Here is a 22,381-nt window from a genome sequence, read left to right as displayed (position 1 = left end):
CTCTCCTTCTTATCTAAAACCCTTGAATGTGCTGTCTCTAACCACCTGTCTCACTACCTCCTTCAGAAAAACCTCCTTGACCCTCACCAATCCGTCTTTAAGGCTGGGCACTCTAATGAGACTGCTCTCCTTGCTGTCACGGAGGCCCTCCACTCTGCTCGAGCTTCCTCCCTCTCCTCTGTTCACATTCTTCTGGACCTGTCTGCCGCATTCAACACAGTAAACCACCCGATCCTTCTCTCCACCCTCTTAGAACTGGGCATCTCTGGCTCTGCACTCTCCTGGTTTGCATCCTACATGGCCGATCGCTCTTACCAGGTGACGTGGAGAGGATTCCTCCCAGGGAAAGCCTGCCCTCTCCAAGACTTCTCCATCACAGTAGAGAACTCTACTGTGACCTCCTCCCAGACAGCTAAAAACCTTGGGGTGATCCTTAACAACCACTTATCCTGTGCGGCAAACATCACAGCGACAGCACGCTCCTGTAGATTCTTCCTCGACAACATCAGAAGGATATGTCCATTCCTCACCAGAGAAGCAGCACAACTCTTGTTCCAGACACTTGTGATCTCTCGCCTTGACTACTGCAACACACTCTTGGCCGGGTTCCCCGCCTCCGCCATCAGGCCTCTGCAGCTCATCCGTCTGGTGTTCAATCTCCCCAAATTCTCCCATGTCACCCCCCTCCTTAGCACCCTTTACTGGCTCCCGGTAGCAGCTCACATGAGATTCAAGACTCTGGTGCTCGCCTACCGGGTGGCAAAAGGAACAGCCCCTCCCTACTTGCAAGCAATGGTCAGCCCCCAAACCTCTGCCCGATCGCTCTGCTCTTACACCTCGGCTGGCCGCCTGGCCCGCCACCTCTACGTGGATGCAGCAGTCGCTCTACTTGGTCACGACTTTTTACTGTCCTGGCGCCCCGCTGGTGGAACGAGCTTCCCACTGCTGTCAGGACTGCAGTCACTACCAATCTTCCACCGTAGATTGAAGACCCATCTCTTCAGGCAACATCTTAACTGTCCATCCTAAATACCTCTTCATCCCCACTAACTCCCTGTACAAGTTTCTCTTCTGTAAATAAATAAATTAAAACAAATATATAATTATAATAATTATTCCTTCTTCTCATTGATTACTTTTTCTTATTATGACTGATTGATAGATGATTCACTTACTTATTCAAATGTATTTGTTGCCAGTCGCTTTGGATAAAGGCGTCTGCTAAATACCATAAATGTAAATGTAAATGTAAATGTAAATGTAAATGTAAATGCAAGAAGGCACAGTAAAGTCAATAAGCATAGATAATAAGTGTAGAGCATTGGATATGGTGGAATATACACAGGTAAATAGTATAAATGTAGCAGCAATGATGGAAGTGTGTGTGTGTGTGTGTGTGTGTGTGTGTGTGTGTGTGTGTGTGTGTGTGTGTGTGTGTGTGTGTGTGTGTGTGTGTGTGTGTGTGTGTGTGTGTGTGTGTGTGGTGCAGAGGGTGAGTGCAAATTGTCTCTAGTGCAGGTAGAAATGTAAATGCAATAAGGCACAGTGAAGTCAACAAAATTGAAGTCAAATTGCCTCTAGTGCAGGTAGAGAGTGCTCTAGTGCTGCTGGGCAGCTAGAGGTGACCGTTCAAAAGTATTATGGCCTGGAGATTGAAGCTGTCTTGGAACCTGCTGGTCCGAGACTGAATGCTCCGGTACTGCCTGCTGATAGCGGAGAGAACAGGTCGTGACGCTCAAGGTGAGGACTGACGTGCCGTAGAGAGGAAAATCAATGTGTGTTTTTTTCCAGTGCCCTTCACAGATCTTATGAAACATTGTGTGTACCACAATTCAAAGACAAAACAATCACAAAGTCACAAAGGAAACATTTTTTAATCAATGCTCAGAATTTCACCATGAAAACCATATTTTATGTTTTCACGATCAATGCATCACAGAGTGTGTGGTCTTGTTTATTCAGCCTCTTTGGCCTGTGAAAAGAAAAAGAAAATAAGGACATGAATGAACCTCTTATGTATGATTACTTCAAAGAACACAATAGACTGTTTAGGGCAAGCAGTTCTTTGGCTCTGGGCTCAGCTTTGAGTTTAAGTTTGAGTGTCAGCTTGGTTTGTATTAATCTGTCATTAACAGGAGGACTGTAATGCATTGTGCAATGCCAAAAATCAGGGTTTTACCCCCCTGAAGGATAGGTTTCTCAGAGACTTCCAAGACTATTGTGAATGTAAAAGTCAATATTGACCTCTATGTGTACACTGAACCTGAAATGGTGTGATCATATTTGGACGTGAGTCAGGTATTGGTTTGATAGCAGCTTTGTACCTTTCCAGAATCGCGGCTCTTAGCCCTGAGCTTGTTGACCTGGGACTCAGCGATGTCAGCACGCTCCTCAGCCTCCTCCATCTCATGCTGAACCTTACGCAACTTAGACATGTGGGTGTTGGCTTGTTCCTCCTGGGAGAGAAAGAGAGGTAGAGAATGAGAGAGGGAGACAATAACACTCAGCCTACAATGTTTGAAATGTTGTCAAAACAAATGAACCAAAATGATATTAGTTATATTGATTACTTACTTATTTCTTATAGTGATGGTAATATAGAAGCAAAGGAAGCACTGTGTGTATTATTTCCTTAACAGTTACTTGCGATGTACATTGTGGATACCAAATTTGGTCATGTATGTTGACTATGAACAAAACCATGTGTCTTATATGCTGTAATTTGACTGTCAGTATGTGACTCACCGCTTCTTCAGACTGCCTCTTGTAAGCCTTCACTTTAAGCTGCAGCTTGTCTACCAGGTCCTGAAGTCTGGCAACATTCTTCTTATCCTCCTCAGTCTGTGGGAGAAAATCAACTAAATCAATGCCCATACGTCAATTGCATTCAGGTGCCTGACTGTACCAGAATGTGTGAAGGTGTTACTCTTACCTGGTAAGTGAGCTCCTTGACTCTGCGCTCGTACTTGCGGACACCCTTGACTGCGTCTACACCCCTTCTCTGCTCAGCATCCACCTCAGTCTCAAGCTCACGCACCTGTATGGAGGGAACACAGCCGTGTGTTTAAGGTGGTGAAATCAGTCATGGGTTATTGGAAAGAAGTAGAGGTTGATTCTTCTAAGCTAATATAGATAGACTGTGTGAACAACAGTTTATTGAATACAATAAGGTCTGCAAAGTTACCCTGGACTCAAGTTTCTGCAGCTGTTTCTTGCCGCCCTTCATTGCCAGGTTCTCAGCCTCATCCAGACGGTGCTGCAGGTCCTTGACTGTGACCTCAAGGTTCTTCTTCATCCTCTCCAGGTGAGAGCTGGTGTCCTGCTCCTTCTTCAGCTCCTCTGCCATCATGGCCGCCTGAAATGGTTGTGTGTGGAATCATTTAATTCATCCACAATGTGTCACAGATCATGTGCTCAGCCCAACTACAATTGGCCCAGGGCGTAGAGGTCTTTACGGGTCAAAAGACATGGACCTGTTCCAAAATGGACCCGTGCATTTCAACTCCAACCTGGACGAAGCTTAACTTTCTGTTTTGGACTACCTCGGTAAATAAGGCCTCCTCATCTGCGATGCTTGGAGAGGCAATTGATCCACGCACCAATAAAGTTGGAGTGATTGATTGAATGTGACATGATGAACATGACTGTGCAAACACTAAATATTATGACGTGATGGTTGATATGTGTGATGTTATGATGTGGTACATATCTTCTGTCGTTGTAGGAATAGGGACAAATAGCCAAAATGTGGTGAGTGTGTTCACCCGGCTCCATCTGGCATACAATTGCTTTCTCTCTCACGATGTGCAATCACATTGTGTGATGGTGTATGTGGCCAGAGGCACCAAGACTGAAGTGCAGGTTTTCATGAGTTGGGATTGATGGTGACAACTGTATATGCAACGCTCTTGTGATCAGAATTGTTTATCAGGTCCGCTCCGGTAAATCTGTCATTTACCCTGGTCTTGAGTTTTCGTGGATCTGTAAAGATCTGTAAAGACCTTTACTTTGGAGACAAATAACGTTTATTGTATTGTTTTGTTTTGAATATGGGGACTTACATCAGTAATGGCCTTCTTTGCCTTCTCCTCTGCGTTTCTGGCCTCCTGCACTATGTCGTCCACCTCTCCCTGCACTTGAACCAGGTCAGTCTCCAGCTTCTTCTTAGAGTTCAGAAGGCTAGTGTTCTGTATGAGGAAACTCAATGATTAGTTGGAACTGTATTTCAAGAAAGCATACAAAAGTCACACTGTGGGTAAGAAGAGACTGCCTAGAAATCACCTATACCTGGGAGTGAAGCAGTCCCACGCGCTCGCTGGCGTCCACCAGCTCCTGCTCGGCCACTTTGCGGCCTCTCTCTGTCTGCTCCAGAGCAACCCTAAGCTCCTCAATCTCAGCCACCATCAGACCGTTCCTGCGCTCCACCATGGCTGCCTGCTCCTTCAAATCTTCTGCTGCACGAACAGCATCATCAAGGTGCAATTGGGCATCCTGGGATTCACAAAGACGTAGAGCATTAAAACTTGTTGTTGAAAGGAAAATATCTGAAATGTATAGTTGGGGGTAATGTTTACATTGACGGATTTCCCAGCCCCTTACCTTGAGCTGTCCCTGGACGTTCCTCAGCTGTTTCTGGGACTCGGCTGCCTGCCTGTTGGCGTGGCTCAGCTGGATCTCCATCTCGTTCAGGTCTCCCTCCATCTTCTTCTTCACCCTCAGGGCATCATTCCTGCTCCTCACCTCTGAGTCCAGGGTGCTCTGCATGGAATCAACCACCCTCTGGCTGTTCCTTTTGATCTGCTCCATCTCCTCATCCTTCTCTGCAAGCTTCCTGTCCACCTCACCCTTGATCTGGTTTAGCTCTAGCTGCACACGCAGAATCTTGGACTCTTCGTGCTCCAGTGTACCCTGAACAAAACAAAACAGTCGTCACACGTTGATTGTGGGAGAGAATTGTGGACTGGCACTCATTAATTTAGGCTTGTCCTGGAAAGAGGCCTGCTACTGTATGCAACAAAAATGTGGTAATAGGATAGGAGGACCAGGTCTAAAAAATGATTTTATCTCATTGAGAGTTCCTACCTCAGCCTCCTCCAGGGCAGTCTGGATCTCAGACTTCTCTGTCTCCACAGTCTTCTTGGCCTTCTCCAGCTCATGGATGCTCTTGCCAGTCTCTCCGATCTGCTCAGTCAAGTCAGAGATCTCCTCTGCAAACAGAAACACAGAAGTCATTCAGAACAGGGAGATTTTCATGGAACACACTGGAGTTCATATTGAATTATGACAAGAATAAATGTAAATGTTTGTTCTGTCTGGTGAAGCTTAGGGTCTTAAAATGTTTTCGACAATTTTAACATTGTTCTGAAGAATCAGGTCACTACATACGTAGCTTGATGAAATAAGACAGCCCATCATGAGCCAAATAAAACTGCTGCTGCTGACTCACGTTGCAGGTTCTTGTTCTCTCTCTTCAGAGTCTCCAGTTGATCCAAAGCCTCCTCATAGGAGTTCTTCATTTTGAAGAGCTCCGTGCTCAGAGAACGAGCCTCCTTCTGAGCTCCTTCCAACTCTGCCTGGCCCTCCTCAAACTTCTGTTTCCAGTCTGCCAAGACCTAGGAAAATCCATGTGATTTTAATATTTCGCTTTCTTCTTTTATCTGTCTGTTAGCGAATTGATGGGGCTTTTGTAATAAGAAACATGATTTAACAATACACCCTGTTTATCATTTCAATTTAAAGAGGTTGATATGGTGCTAGAATGAATACATTCGATTTATTTAGTTATTTCACACCTTGTCAAAGTTCCTCTGCTTCTTGTCGAGGTTGGCAGCAAGAGCATTGGCTCTCTCCACGTCAATCATGAGGTCCTCCACCTCTCCCTGCAGCCTCTGCTTGGTCTTCTCCAGAGAGGCACACTTTGAGTTGGTCGCCTCGATTGTCTCCTCCGCCTCCTGCAGACGCTGGGCCAGCTTCTTCCTGTTAGACAGATGAGGGATTTAAAGCTTCCCCTCTGAGGGATTGTGTCAGAGAATGTCTGCACATCTGGCTCTTACAGGTGATGGGAGAAACAGTATACAGTAACTCATATGTGGTGTTCTGATGATGAAGTGAAATTAAGAAGCCCCGCTCAGGAGCTTCTACATTTCTACTTCTACATTCTGGTTTCCTTTCGTTGCCAACCAGTAGCAAACAGTGGGATAGACTGTTTTTGCTGTTATGTGTGACTCACTTGGCTTCTTTGAAATATATATCTGGGAAATAATTCCATTTTTATTTAGGTTTAAATAGAATGAAAAAATCATTTTGTAATAAATGTCCCCTTTAAATTCTTTGATTAAAATGTGTGAACTCATCCTAATATATATATGCCATTTAGCTGACGCTTTTATCCAAAGCGACTTACATTGCAGTGAGTGAATACATTTCAGTATATATGGTCCCAGCAGGAATCAAACCCACAACCTAAGCGTTGGTCGCGCCATGCTCTACCAACTGAGCCACAGAGGACGCCAGAATTAACAGAACAGAAATGAAATACCCCCCAACCGTGGTGAATAAGGGGGTTGGGTGTGACTCACTTGGCTTCCTCCAGCTCCTCAGTGCGCTGGATGGCATCAGTCTCGTACTTGGTCCTCCACTGAGCCACCTCACTGTTGGCCTTGGACATGCCGCGTTGCAGCTCTGCCTTGGCCTCCTGCTCCTCCTCAAACTGCTCCCTCAGGAGGTCACAGTCATGGCGGGCAGACTGGACACCGTGGGCCAGTGCGTTCTTAGCCTAGGGAGAGAAATAGAAGAGGTGACGGGGGATAGGGAGAAGAGAGGTGAGAGGGAGTAGGAGGTGTAGAGAAGGTGTAAGAGCATTATTGAACAAGAAAAAGACAAAGAGAGAGACATGTGGAGAGACTAAATATTACAGTTAGAAGTCACTGGGTGGCATAATCACAGTCAACATGAATCTGTAGTTCAAAACCTTGTGGTTGGTGGAGTCTATTTTGAGTTCCTTACCTTGACCTCCTCCTCAACATGTCTCTTCAGCTCCTCAATCTGCTGGGTGAAGGCCTGTTTGCCTCTGGTCAGCTGGGACACCAAGGCCTCCTTCTCCTCAAGCTGGCGACCAAACTCACCTGTGAGGAACAGAGCATCTTGTTAAGCGGGTCTCTGTTCGCTAAGTTCTAATGGTTAATGTTCATTGTTGTCACTGTCAGTTATATTTCTGAGCTTTTTGGGTATCAAGTTTGATTCATGGTCAGTTATGTGTTTTTAAGGTTAAGGGTAGGATTTGGGCTTGGTAAGCTGGTCCAAGATGAATTTCTACAGTATCTGGAGTATCATTGGTACCGTTCTCAGTCAGGAGTCTGGCCCTCTGTCCACTCATGTCATTGACCTGGCGCACATTCTCTTCATTCTTAGTCTTGATCTCGCTCAGCTGATCCTCAAGAGTACGGCACATCTTCTCCAGATTGCCCTGGTAGTGAAACATAAACCATTATTACTTCACATCATTTTCTTGAGCCAAGCTATGAATGCCAAGCTTTCCATTTCTAACTTGTATTTGAATTGGCCCCCACAAACACAGCTCCATCCAAACATTGCTACTGACCTTAGCCTTGGCGACGGCCTCCATGTTGCTGGAGAGGTCATCTATCTCCATCTTGTACTCGCTCTTCTCCTTCTCCAGCTTCTGCTTGACGCGCTGCAGGTTGTCGATCTGCTCCCCGAGCTCTGCCACGCTGTCTGCTTGCTTCTTCCTCAGAGCGGAGGCTGTGGCCTCATGCTGCAGGGTGGACTCCTCTAGGTCGCGTCTCAGTTTCTGAAACTCTGCCTCACGCTTCTTGTTCATCTCTATCTGAGAAGCGGTAGCACCTCCGGCCTCCTCCAGCCTCTCACTGATCTCCTCAAGTTCCCTGGAGAGATCGGCCCTCTGCTTCTCCACCTTAGCCCTGGCAGCACGCTCAGCCTCAATCTCTTCCTCCAGCTCCTCAATACGGGCCTACAATAGGGAGACACAAACAGAGAGATGAAATCTACAACACAGTCAAAGCAAAGGATCTCACAAAATAATAGTAAACAAATTATTATTTTAATATTAAGATGTGTTTATCCAAAGCAACTTACAGTTAACATACAGAATGTACTGTATGGTGTTTAAGCATCATTCTTAAACCAACTGAACCATTGCAAACCAGGACAGTGCTAATAGGAGAATGAATAGATCACTGTTTCTTATAGCGATCCTGACAGTTTTAACTGTAGTGTAGTTAGACACTATACAGACAACTATGCCATCTGATGGTCCTGTTCTGTACCTGGAGTTCCTTGATCTTCTTCTGCATCTGAGCACTCAGAGACTGTTCATCCTCAATCTTGCTGAGAAGCTGAGCGGTCTCAAAGTCCTTCCTAAAGAACACAAACACATCGATTGCAGTTTCTATTGGAAATGGAAAGTCTATTGTACTGTTCACTTTGGTTTATAGAAAGACATCTGTTCAGATTTGTCTATTTTCTAATTCAATAGAAACGTTTTTTCGTTTTGTTTCAACACAATGATGATTCTGACTATTGCAACAATGTAAAGAAAAATGAATGTTCAATTAATATCAAATACAACTTTGTTGTCATTTGTTTGTGTTTACTTCTTGATCTTCTCGTCAGACTGCTGCTTGTCGTTCTCCAGGTCCATTATGGACTCCTGGGCCAGTTTCAGATCTCCCTCCAGCTTTCTCTTGGATCTCTCTAGGTCCATACGGAGCTTCTTCTCTTGCTCCAGAGAACCCTCAAGCTAGAAGATAAACACGCATATTTGTCATCAAAATCTAAATAATGAACAACAATGTTGTTGATAAAGTAAACAAGATTAATAAAGTAATGCCTTTGAGAGCATAAGCCAGGGTGCAGGTTCATGATGACTGCCTCAAACTAAATGAATAACCTTGGCTAATAATTCCCACCTTGTATGTGACTGTTTCATGTTCTTGTGTATTTTAACTTGGAATGGAAAACAATTAGGTTTACTCTTCTATTACAATCCTGGTTGACACTAGCACAGATTTATTTGCATTGCCCACTCACATCGTCCACTTGCTGTTCCAGCTTGGTCTTCGCCTTGGTCAGAGTGTTGACTTTGTCCTCCTCTGCCTGCAGGTCGTCCAGAGTCTGCTGGTGGGCCTCTTGGAGGGCTTTCTTCTCCTTAGTGAGCTTTGCAACAGCCTCATCCTGAGACGCCATTTCCTCAGTCAGGTTTTTCACCTGAACACAGACATAACATAAATGGTCTTTTGTCACTTCACCTCACAAAGGGAAATGCAGTTTATATTGCATATAATGTAGCTTGCAAATGTTAGCATGTACTAAAAGTGATCCTCTAGATGGCAGTGTATACCATGAATTCATATCAGATATAGAATGAAGAGTCCAGAATATGCTATGAATGTGGGGAGTACTGAACTCTGCTACGATTTCATGTCTTCTCATTCCAGGACCAACATCACTTGGATTTAGTTATTGTTTTGCTATGGTTGGATTCATTGATTGTTTCACATTGACAGTTTGATCAGATTGTAGTTTGTATGTGTTATATGAGACCTTGTTTTCAGTGGCGTGTTTCTCCTTCTCCACTTTGGCCAGAGTTAGCTCCAGGTCATCAATGTCTTTCTTCAACTCAGAACACTCATCCTCCAGCTTCCTCTTCTTGGCTGTCAACTCAGCATTGATCTCCTCCTCATCTTCCAGCCTCTCGGTCGTCTCTTTGAGTTTGGCCTCCAGCTGGATCTTGCTCTTGATGAGCCCCTCACACCTCTCCTCAGCGTCGTTCAGACACTCTCCTTCCTGGTTTCAGAAGGGAAGAAAAAGGAAAACGCTTCAAAACTCAATATGTATGTATATATGAACTGATTCTAGTCCAAGAGAACACAGCAAATCAATACAAATCCATCCATGAAAAATGCAAACTTGGGGACAAAAGTGTGTGTGTGTGTGTGTGTGTGTGTGTGTGTGTGTGTGTGTGTGTGTGTGTGTGTGTGTGTGTGTGTGTGTGTGTGTGTGTGTGTGTGTGTGCGTGTGTCAGTGTGTGTTGCCCTTGTGAGGCTGGTCGCTCACTCACAGATGCAACTTGGAGGGCAAGGTCATTCTTCTCCTGCAGCAGGGATACCATCTTCTCCTCCAGCTCCTTCTTACGGGCCTCTGCCTTGGTCAGGGCAATTTTGCACTTTTCAAAGTCCTCCTTCATGTTGGCCAGCTCCTTCTCCGTCTCAGCACTCTGCAGCAGGGGCTTGATCTTGTAGTAGACCTTCATCCATGGCCAATGTTTGACATTCATGAATGAGCGGACGTTGTACTGGATGGTGTAGACGGACTCTCTGGTTGACAAGAGGAAGGCAATTGTGGCAAAGTGAGTTTTATGCTTTTGAAAGGCTCAATGATATAATAAGTAGTGCTAGAGAGATTATCTCCCATCCCATACCTCCTCTCCATCATCTTGGAGAACTCCCTCCTCATCAGGTATCCACGGCAGAGAGCTTGAGTCATGGTTACCAGAGTTGCCAGCTTCTCATCTCGCATCTCCTCCAAGACCCCCAGCAGACCAGCTTTGAAGAACACCTGAGTACAGATAAACAAGCATGTCCAATGGAGGAGTTAGACACAGTAACGTAGGAAGGAGCAGAATAGAAAGGGTAGGAAGAGGCAGAATAGAAAATCAAAGGGAGGTTCAACACCACTATACTTGGATGTCACAGGAAAAGCATTGAAATGCATGTAAAGAGAAATTAAGAGGTGAGGTTTTGAATGGATATCTTACATTAAAGAGATGGTATGTGATCATCGCGATTTTGTGTGTATTTTTTTAACCTCTCATTTTGGGCACAGATGGTCAATTTATAGTTTGTGCAACTCTAATCTATGAACTGAATCACTGTTTTATCTCATTCAGCCACGGCATCACTAGTTTTACACCGCCAATATTTTTGAAGCAGCAGTACTTTTACTTTCACGTTCAGCTAGCGGTGTTTTAGAACTGTAGGCTGAAATGACACCAATGATCCTGTAGCATCTCTTTGATGTTTCAGTCCTGTTATGAGGTCACATCTGCTGACCTTGGTGTGTCCAAACTTGTACTCATCGTGAGGCACATCAATCGACCCAAGCAGCTTCTCAGAAGCCTTCTTGTTGTCCATGAACTGACCCTCAGGGATGACACCGGCATTCAGTACTTTGTACCTGTATGGGGAGAATTGTTAAATATGTTAGTTTGAAAGCTCTTGCTTATGTTGTCAAGGAAGGGCTGTGTGTGTGTGTGTGTGTGTGTGTGTGTGTGTGTGTGTGTGTGTGTGTGTGTGTGTGTGTGTGTGTGTGTGTGTGTGTGTGTGTGTATGTTCTGTACCTCTGCTTGAAGTCAGCATAGAGGATTCTGCTGGGGAAGCCCTTTCTGCAGATCCTGATACCTTCCAGTACACCGTTACACCTCAGCTGGTGGATAACCAGGAAGTTCTCCATCAGACCTGGAAAACACAAAATGCATCTTAACCCCTACATAAACCTGTTATAGGATTTATATTTTTAAAAATTCTCTCTGTGTTGTACCTGGAGTCTTTGACTCGTTGGGGATCAGGCAGCGCACAAAGTGAGGGTGGGTGCTCCTCAAGTTGGTCATCAGTTTGCCCAAGTTCTCCTGTGAGGCGTGACAAACCATAGTGTTCTCACAAATAATTCAGACTTAATTTACACTTTCAAAAGACATTACGTTTCAACAGATACTCAACAGGCAGTCAGGACTATCAAAAGCTCACCCTGAACTGGGAGGACACAGTCTGCATGGAACCTCCCTTCTTCTTGCCTCCCTTCTTTGTGGTGTCTTTTTCAAGGAAATAATTTGAGTAAATAAAAGAGTGTTAGAAATTATAGAAATCTCTGATTAACTTCAAGTTGTATCTGCTGCAGTAATTAACTCTAAAGCCAGACGAACACTGTCCAATTTTCACAAATGCAGACGATTCCAAACGATGAGAGGATCTCAAACTGCAAGACAAATTATCCACGCCATGCTGTGTTGATGCAATGTATGCTGCACGTGTAGACCTGATTGTAGCCCTCACACTGGGCAATGCGACCGTGCCCCCTCTCACCCTTGCCTTCAATGCTTTTTCATTGCCAAGACAATGGTAGAAATGGCGCTGGCCACGTAATAGTAAAATATTTTGTCTCTATAGCCGTAGTCTATGTCTTATTCACAGAGTAAAAGACTTAAAAACATGAGGATAATTTGGACAGTTGTAGCTATGTAGCTATTCTTTTAAGTATTATATTGTAATGTGGCAAGCAATGTAAAGTCTCATTCACACTGAGTTAATTGTGTGAGTTCAAATGTCAGAATTCAAATGGATCTTCTCTTCATGTTGTTGACCAACTCACACTGTGCGAGTCAAAGTTCACAGCAGATGACGTGCGTTTACGTGAACATTTAGTCATGAGAACGTGGCTCTTGGCAAATTTGTGGCTGAAACCGTGTAGTATCTGTCCGGCTTAATGCTAATCATCATCCTAATGCTTAGTTATTAACATGATGCTAATGTTACCTTCAGCTGCAGGAGGAGGATAAATGACAGACAGCAGTTTGACTGAAGACTTCTGGTAGAGCTGCACCACAGAGTCGTTCAGGGGGTCCTTGTTCTTGTCCAGCCAGCCAGTGATGTTGTAGTCCACAGTGCCAGCGTAGTGCACCAGGGAGAAGTGGGCCTCAGCCTTGCCCTTGGCAGGCTTGGGCTTCTCAAATGCCTTGGTTTTGCCAAGATGCTGGTCGTTCAGCTTGTTCTTGAAGGTTGTGTCTGAAGCCTTGGGGAACATGCACTCCTCTTCAAGGATGGAGAAGATGCCCAATGGCTGTGCAAAAAGACATTTTAATTAAATTAGCATGTTCATATTTTCATGTTTTTTACTTCAATAGTCACCTTTATATGATGATATGCATATCGTGGAAGCAAATTAAGCAAGTACTAACATATTGAGTTACTAACAGTAAGATGCGTTGTACCACAATGAGGACATCTTACAGTAGTCTCAAACACCTACCTCTATTAAGTGTGCTTTTGACACCCATCTTTAAATGGTATAATCCTCACAGGCTGCTTACCTTCTCAATAAGCTCAATGCAGGCAGCCAAGTCCATGCCGAAGTCAATGAACGCCCAGATGATTCCCTCCTTCTTGTACTCCTCTTGCTCCAGGACGAACATGGTGTGGTTGAAGAACTGTTGCAGTTTCTCATTGGTGAAGTTAATACACAGCTGCTCCATGCTGTTGTACTGTTGATGGAATTTCAAAAGAATAAAGGAATCTTTTCGTCATACATGGCTGTAATCTTTCATAATCGCAACTTGTGTTCTTGTCCTGACATCATACTCACATCAAAGATCTCAAAACCGGCAATGTCGAGCACACCAATATAGAACTGCCTTGGCTGCTTGGTGTCCAACATTTCATTGATACGGACGACCATCCACAAGAACATCCTTTCATAGATGGACTTAGCCAAAGCCATCACGGAATTATTCACCTATAAACAATTATACCTCGAGTTAATACATGAGATATTGACCATGTGCAGTCGAGGTGATGCAGGTGGACGGTGGTATGCATATTAGAGAGGTTTTTAGGGCTCAAGGATTAGGGCACTGAATCAGAGAAAATATAGGCAAGTGTTGTGACTGCATAAACTTGGGGGAGAGGGAGGGGATTTTATTTGATACTGGTGTTGACTGATTTGGGAAATTGTGTTTTATGATTTCTTATCGTTGTTGAACCACAGCGTGGCACTTTTCACTCAAGCACTATAAAACCAATACAAATCAAAAGATTGTTCACAACATGGCAGAGAAGTATGTCATGAATTAAAGAATGATACATGAATGCCTTACCTGGGCTACTGTCTGTCCCTTGGTCACATACTCATTGCCAACTTTCACTCTGGGGTAGCACAGAGCTTTAAGCATGTCGGCTGAGTTCAGGCCCAGGAGGTAAGCGATTTTATCAGCCACTGGAAAGAGAAGGAGCAACAACAGACTCAAGGACAGAGCCATATTATTTAAACTTTATTTAGGCAGGGGTTAAGGCTGACCCAAACCCTACTGAGAGCGAGATCTCTTTTTCAGAGCAGCCCTGCTTACAAACATGGAACAATCACATGTACATTCAGAATGACAAACATGATACAGTTTATTTATGACAAATAAATTTACACGCTAGCATGTTCTATGTGTTTTATCAGTGAAACTGAAATCTATGTATCTGAAATAACTGTTTTTAATTTGAATCAATCCACATATTTCCATTATTTCAAATAATTGGTAGAGGGTCTACATATTCTGTCTGGCCAGAGTGATCAGCTATTCTGATGTAAGGTTTCATGAGGAACAAATTCTAAATGTTCTTTTTTCCATGTTTGGGGCAAGAGGTGGAACTCACCCTCTGTGCCGTCTGGCTCGGCCTGCTCCTCACGCTGCTTCTGCTTGAAATGCATGTTGCCGTGATGCATGACAGCGCCTGTCAGCTTGAAGATGTACACTTTATCCTCAGCGGTGAAGCCCAGGATGTCAATGGCTTCCTGAAACAGAGGGAATTCACGTTAGAGAGGAAGAAAACAGTGAGGAATTGAAGACAAACTCACTCTGTCAGAGTACGGCTCTGTAAGCTCCAAATCTAGCAGAATGGATGGAAATGTCAGACTTCTCTATTCCTTTAGTAGAGTAGCAGCACAATAGGATTTTAACAATGTTACACAGGGGGCCTTTGAGGATGTACCCATATAAGAGGATTCATTAACACTGGATACTCCAAAACAAATCATTGATACAAATAAAAACCCTTTGCGCGACTCACATCTGTGGCGACCAGCTCTACCGTGTCGTCGATGCTGGCCACAGTGATCTGCCCCTGGCTGATCATGGGGAAATCATAGGGGTTGGTGGTGATGAGTGTCATTTCTGTGGAGACCAGAGAACAAAGTTGTCCATTAAATCAAATGCATGTAGATATATGGACCACTTGTACTTAATACATATGCTCAATAGCCAGTGGATTGCTTTACCTATTCCCCCCGCCAGGCACATTTCATCAACTCAACCAAAGTCCAATTCTTATACCCTCTCTGACTCTACTTAGTGCAGCAGCTACTCTATGAGTATTTCACTTTCACAGCAGGGCGCTAGTTTTCCCTGCTCTCTGCTTTGGCGTACCGACTATCTCAGGTTTGTGGTTGGTCATCATCTGGTAGAAGATGTGGTAACCCCTCTCATCAGGAAGCTGGAAGGCCACCCTGGACTTCTCCAGCAGATCTGATAGAGAGAACAGGACAGAGATGAGTATTTTGCAACAAAAAATGTGTAGAAGAAGTATGGAGAAATGACTAATACCAACTTACAGGTCTCAATGTCAGCACTAGCCAGTTTGCCGGACGTAGCGAAGTGAATCCTGATGAATTTACCCTACAATAGAGCGGGGTGGTTAGAAATCAGTCAACAAAAAAACGACAACTGCCAAAGTGTATTCCCTCATACTTACAAAGCGAGATGAGTTGTCGTTCCTCACAGTCTTGGCATTACCGTAAGCCTCCAGCAGGGGGTTAGCTGCAATGATCTGATCCTCAAGAGACCCCTGAATGAGACAAAATCGCTGAAGTGTGAGTAACTGAAAATCTCTTTTAATTTGTCTTTCGACAAAAGACCTGTTCCTTTGAGCTGAGAAAATGGCAATAATGAGATATAGACCTTAAATAATAAAAATGTAAGAAAAATTATAATCAGAAATGTGATTGGCTCCCACCGTGAAGCCCATGGTTCCACTCAGCTGACTCTGAGCCCACTGGTTCCCAACATCACATATACCCAACCCTAATCCTCTGTCAAACTACTTTTGATATGTAGGACTACAGTATGGAAAACATGACTATAATAGGGTAAAGTTTAGGCGTTTCCTATCATTCATCATTCACCTCAATTTACTCTAAATTGTGACATCAGCACAACTTACCTGTATTTTACCAGCGCTGACAGGTGCTTCCTTCTTTGCGCCTCCAGCCACAGCAATGGTGGCAAAGTACTGGATGACACGCTTGGTGTTGACAGTCTTTCCTGCACCAGATTCTCCACTGGTTTATAGACAGAGAAAGAGGGGTTTAGGGTTCGGATCATATCAGCATTCATTAAGCAAGAAAAGAAAATGGCATTGCTTTAACTTGTTTCATAACCATAACACATATTCTCATTCAGTTACTCGTTATTGTCTTCATGACCCAACATACTGCAAAAGGAACACTTTTTGAAAAGTAAGATGTTAGTAAACAACTTACGTAATCAGGACGGACTGATTCTCTCTATCTGCAAGCAAAGAAACATTGTTCATACTCATTCATTGGATTTTGGTACATTATTGCATTCAAGACATCATCATAAAGTATCTCATCTATCCATCTATCCATCCATGAGAGCTCGTACCAGTCAGCATGAACTGATAGGCGTTGTCAGAGACAGAGAAGATATGGGGTGGAGCCTCCATACGCTTCTTCCCTCTGTAGGCGTTCACACATTCCTGGTCGTACACGGGGAGCCACTTGTAGGGGTTCACCGTGGCACAGAAGAGCCCAGAGTAGGTCTGGATGAATTGGATCAAATATGGGAATTAGCCTAATCAGATGAGCTGGAATGTGGAAGTTTAGGTGTCTTTGAATGTACTGACATGCCTATTTTTTTTATTCATTGCGTTTGCTTATGTGTACTAGGTTTCTTGTGTTGACTGATGTGTATGTATCTCTTACATAGATCATCCATGCTGCGTAACGCTCTTTGAGGTTATACAGCACAGAGGCTTCATTCAGGTAGGTCATCATGGCCATGTCCTCAATCTTGTCATACTTTGGGGGGTTCATTTGCAAGACATCATCTTCTTTGAAGTCTTTAGTCTGAAACAGTGGGATATTTAGATAATACTCAAATCAACACTATATGGATAACTTTTCACTGATAAACAAATAATATATTTTTCATGATTTGTTGTTACAAGCATAATCCATGCAATTGATTTATTTGCATTACAGTACACCTGCTATGCTATCCTCCACTCTACTTGAGTATTAAAGGTCAAATCAAAGATTCCATTTGTTCTAAATAATATTTTTTATAACTATGTGTGTTGAAAGGTTTATCCTGCTTATGGAAGCTGCAGTTTGGTTATATGTTATAGGCTTACCTCCTGAGTGTCCGTAACTTTCACAGAAAGTTTTCCCCCATCCCTGGCAACAATTGTACCCTTGAGGTACAGCTCCTTGACATCAGTCACATAGCAGGCGTTCTTTGCATCAAAGGGGGCGCTTTGAGCTTCGATCCTCTCCCTCTCTGGCTTACGAAGGTATATGGCAGCTGCGCCATAAATTTTCATCTCCGCATCCGTACTCATGGTGGCGGCTCACTAGGAAATAAAGAATAAAAAACAAACATGTTTGAGTCTGTACTAACCTCAGGCAGTATATTTAACAGAACGTTTTCTAATAATGTGAATACTCAAACCATGTCTCACCTTCTTTTCTCCACCCAGGTGAAATCGTATCTTTGAGATGACCCAAGGTCCTACAAACAAAGTCAGCTAAAAAGTAAACAAAGACATTTAAAGAAGAATTATATAAAGGGTGAATACAGGGTTACATACAGTTATCTCTGTAATTATTGGGACACTGAAGCATTTCTTCTTCGCAAAGTATCGATTCTCAGGCATTATTTGAGATTGTTTTTTTGTACATATTAGCTTCACCATTTAGAAATAACAACACTTTTTATACATAGTCCCCCGATTTCTTGACCACCGTTTTGGACTGTTTTGGATAATTGTTGATGTTCAGTGGGCATCATTTACCAACATTTTCCTGAATTAATTGTATAGACCTTATTGTATAATTCAAAACTGAAACCACTGTCAGGCCTTATTGTATAATTCAAAACTGAAACCACTGTCAGGCCCTACTGTATTATTCAAAACTGAAACTGTCAATTTCAAGCTCAATGACGAGTTTCAGCAAACTGTAACCTGACCATCCTGTTTTTGAGTATAACTAGTGGTTTGCACCTTGTAGTGGAGCCTCTGAAGTTTGGCTGGTGAAGTCTTCTGTGGATGGTAGTCTCTGACACATACACGCTTACCTCCTGGAGAGGTATTACCTCCTGTTCCTGATCAGTGGGAAAGTTGTTTTGGGGTTTTTCTTAATCATGGTGAGCATTTTTCAGTCATCCACTGTAAAAGTCTTCCTTGGCCTACTAGCTGTTGTTCATGAACTTTTCCAAACTGTTGATGTTGGCAAGCCTAAGGTTTTGGCTATGTTTCTAATAGATTTTTCTTTATATTTTCAGCATCAAAATGGCTTCCTTGACTTTCAGTGACACCTCTTTGGTCCTTATCTTGACAGACATGAATAGCAGACTCCAAAGGCAAACGCAAAGCCTAGAATCAAGACTAGACATTGACAGCTCTCTTATGCTTGTACAAATTATGTGACAGAACACACCTGACTAACCTGAAACACTTGTCAAGCGAATTTTCCAAATACTTTTGGTGCCATGAAATAGGTGGACTATGTTGTCATTTCTAAATGGTGAAACAAATATGTCCACAAATAGCATCAAATAAAATCTGAGACTCTATACTCTAACCCCATACTTTTGGAGTATAAAGCCAAAAAGGTAATTTTGACAAGAAAAGTTTTAAGATTGCATCTTTCAATGTCCACTTGGTATAAACATGCCCACTTTCTTTCAAAGTATGTGGAGTAAAACATATTTAGAATTATCTATTACAATTTAAAAACAATGGCACTTTACTGTCAAATAGCATGCAGGACTTGCAGTAGAGCTAATCAAGTGGAATGTAAAAACATTCAGAACAACTCTCACTATGCAACAGATACGGATCTCATAGACAAGTGAAATCATGTAAGGAGGTGGAGAGTCTTACCACAGAGGTTGAATCTGCCTGTGGATGTTGTGGTCTCAGACCCCTTATATCTGGTTCCAGAGTGCTACCCAAGCAGAAGTTAATTATGGACCACACGGCTAGAGGAGATGGATTGGAGGAGAGACATAGCTGTTTCCTTATGCCCTTTTCTGATTTTCCTATGTGATATTCATCTCTTAAAGCCAAGTCCAGCCAACTCCAATGGCTCTGATTTCAGTTGCACACAAAATCCTGGCTTTTTTGTAGCAGTCATGGCAGGAATAAGAAAACTGAGATCAACCGGTTATTGCCAGATGTTAATGAGCAACTATGTGATGAAAGCTCTTTCTCTGGGAAATAAATCCAAGCAATCCAGACTCAGGACAGATCCTTGTATTTTCAGATAAAGGTCAGCGGACAGGACAATAATATAGACTTTTTACATTTTGGTGATGCTAATTTCATCTGCCTTGGTCCAAATGTGACAACAAGTTTTAGCTGGAATGACCCTTTTATAAATGTTGCTTCTCTTGCATATTTATTATTATTATAAATCTTTCCACTGCTACTCCTCCTTGAACTTTGAAGCTATAAATACCAATCCAACTTTACAACGTGCAGAGAGGTCTTACTGAAGTTGCTATATCTTTTGGTTTTTAATAATTGTTAAGACTTTTTTAACTAAAGTCCAAATATTAACAAGGTCTATGAAAACCAAAATATTAAATGTTTCCCCAAAAACTCCCACCTGCATGATAGAGTATTGAGTTAGGTCAGCATTCTGTGAGTTCCATTGTTGCTGCAGGTGCCATGGAGCTTTCAGAACTCTTCAATAAAAGGGAGTGGCTCCTGCTCCATACCAGAGCTTTTATATCTGAGGTATATGGAAGGCCAAGAGGCTGGTATCGTCTCATTTAAACACACTTCTGTATTCACCCGGCAAAAACAGTGAGTAGTGCTTGAGAAATACAGAACAGAGGAAAACTGAAAACTCATGTGAAAAATTGTTTTATTTTTCTTCAGAAAGGATATTCACTCACATTCTCAGTGAGGCATATTCCTCATTGTAGCCTATTATTCCCAAGTGTTTCATATTCACAACACATCATTATTCCAGAGGCGGACATGAACTCATGATTGGCTCCAAAGTATCAACCTGTCCTGCACAACAGACAGTTGTACTGTGTATGTAAATGTATTTATTTCTTTTAAATTTCGCCATCTTTGATCTCCTTGATGTTCCTGTATGTTGATCATGCTGCTCCAAAGTCCAATTAAACGTATAAAATAAGAAACAGTAAACCATTCTAGAGTGTATAATATTCACACCTTACATAAGTGGTGGCAGATGCTTCAATCTCCAGTGTATAATATCCACGTCTTACATAATATAAGAATAATAACTAACAGGAAAATATTTAATTTCTGTAGCCCCTCTCACAAACGTACGCATGGTCAGAAGTTTGCGTGGAGCTGAGCACACGTGTTGGGGTCTATTTAGTGCACAATGGTTATAAATGAGGCCCCAGAGGCCCAGAAGAGAACAGAAGGGAACAGCTGGAGAGACCCCTGTATTGTATTATCATAGCTGCTGCTGCTGCTGTTGACACCAGGAGGGGTATATGGTCCAAAGCCACAGCCTGCTAACCTGGGCATCTATATTGGCCAGCCTAGCTCTGCAAGGGGTTCAGTATCTCCCATCAAATGTGTACTAAACCAGAGGGGGGAGCTGAAGGGCAGTGGAGAAGGGAACTGTGGGAACTGTGGGAACTGTGGGAACTGTGGGAACTGTGGTTGAGGATCAGGAGGAGCAAACCAGCAAGGCTGCTACTGTGTGTGCTCTTCCCATCTCGGCAGCCAAAGCTAATTGTTGTCAGCTTTTTGAATGATTGTGTAGAGGCCAACTATTTTGTACAGCCTCATTCTTGAAGCTATGCCACTGTCAGGGCTCAGAGCAAATGCACTTGGCTTGTTTGTGTGTAGAGACATTCACACTATGCAGACATTCAAATGGGAAATCTGCCATTAACATTATTTCTCTGACGGTGCGTTCCAATCAGGCAGTTACTCCCTGCATTGGGCACTGCACAGGGTATTCAGCCATTCTGCCACCGTAGGGAACAGGTGTATTCAGCCATTCTGACCTGCAACCTGGGCGTAACCATAGGGAACAGGTGTATTCAGCCATTCTGACCTGCAACCTGGGCGTAACCGTAGGCAGCAACAGGTGTGCCCTATAGAGGAAGTGAGAAAGCTGAGCAAGGATTGCGGGAACCTTTAAAAATAAGTTGTTATATTTTCATTGTTGTGTGCATTGTTTGTAGCTATTTGTGAAGTCTGTATAGCATCTAACTTAAAATGTTGTAGTTACTTAGCATAAATGTCTGCTGAAGATCTTTAGTTTACGTCTCGTTTGTTTTGGTGACTGAAATACATAACATGGCTTAACCATTTCGGGTAAGTATTTTAAACTGACCTTGGAACAGTGTTGAAGGAATATGTGCTTACTTGACAGCCAGCTGGAGGGATCAACTCTAAATATATGTCACTTGTGTTTCAGTTTGATGATGCTGCAGGGCATTCCGAACTAATACATTGTTCACATATTTCAATATTGAATCACAGGTTGAAGTCAAGGTTTACTGATTATGAATGCAGACTGAAATAAAAAAACAAGACATAACAGATAACAACACAATTGGTGAAAAACATCCACATGCGGATACATTAATTATTACCAAAACATGTATTTCAGTGCTGGAATTAAATACCAATTCCACTGTTGTTGAGTATATTTTAGGTATTTTGGCAGTAGAGTCTTGGGGGATCACGTTGTTACTCTTCATTCCATATTTTAAAAGCCACTGTGGTCGAGGGCATTTGGCCCGCATCAGCATTTTGTAACATGATTAAACCAATAAAATGCCCCCACCGTAAAAATCTAATTTGGGACCTGAAATGTCACAAGCAGTGGCAGGGCTACATTTGGGATTGCTATTTGACCATCGGTCATAAAGATGACAATCAAGACAGATCTGTTTCCATTTGAGCTGTGCACCAGGGAATATGGCCATTTATGGATCAGCCCTTATACGGCAAATATGTGGCTAACTATATTTTTAGATTTTAGGGTGAAGACAGGACAAGTAAATTACAGACAACATGTTTAATACCAGAGGCCATGCCCCCCACAATCCCGAAGCTCAAAGCCAAGGCTTGGGGTTTGTTGGAGCTGCAGCTGTTGGGGTACGGGGTCTTGGGAGTACAGGAAAAATGTCCAGTCCAACCCCTTCCACTTAACAGGTTTGACCTAGCACACTTGGAATATTATAAATCATGTAAATCAATAGAAACATATCCAGTGTCCCTTCTTGCCTATCCATGAATGTCTTAAATACAGTATGAGGTTGTTCATTAGT

General features: G+C 43.0%; 1 protein-coding gene across 1 annotated transcript; it reads right to left on the bottom strand.

The window, feature by feature from the left end:
* Nucleotides 1-1,888: 1,888 nt before the first annotated feature.
* LOC310815214 (myosin heavy chain, fast skeletal muscle-like) lies at nucleotides 1,889-17,438 on the bottom strand (the record flags this gene model as incomplete). The annotated part of the gene is made up of 39 exons (XM_083684910.1): nucleotides 1,889-1,972; nucleotides 2,325-2,456; nucleotides 2,746-2,841; nucleotides 2,933-3,037; nucleotides 3,185-3,355; nucleotides 4,062-4,187; nucleotides 4,288-4,491; nucleotides 4,600-4,908; nucleotides 5,083-5,207; nucleotides 5,447-5,612; nucleotides 5,793-5,976; nucleotides 6,579-6,775; nucleotides 7,006-7,124; nucleotides 7,339-7,465; nucleotides 7,601-7,990; nucleotides 8,307-8,397; nucleotides 8,634-8,779; nucleotides 9,070-9,246; nucleotides 9,583-9,825; nucleotides 10,100-10,355; nucleotides 10,460-10,596; nucleotides 11,091-11,214; nucleotides 11,378-11,495; nucleotides 11,578-11,665; nucleotides 11,784-11,848; nucleotides 12,570-12,873; nucleotides 13,124-13,294; nucleotides 13,396-13,545; nucleotides 13,907-14,025; nucleotides 14,454-14,592; nucleotides 14,868-14,971; nucleotides 15,224-15,322; nucleotides 15,409-15,472; nucleotides 15,549-15,641; nucleotides 16,017-16,134; nucleotides 16,336-16,363; nucleotides 16,481-16,637; nucleotides 16,801-16,944; nucleotides 17,232-17,438. The coding sequence occupies 39 exons, from the start codon at nucleotides 17,436-17,438 to the stop codon at nucleotides 1,955-1,957; spliced, it is 5,811 nt and encodes a 1,936-aa protein (XP_083541036.1). The 3' UTR covers nucleotides 1,889-1,954.
* Nucleotides 17,439-22,381: the final 4,943 nt, after the last annotated feature.

This window comes from Argentina silus, assembly GCF_951799395.1.
Source record: "Argentina silus genome assembly, chromosome: 2".
NCBI lineage: Eukaryota > Metazoa > Chordata > Actinopteri > Argentiniformes > Argentinidae > Argentina > Argentina silus.
This window is presented reverse-complemented; position numbering and strand designations above follow the sequence as displayed.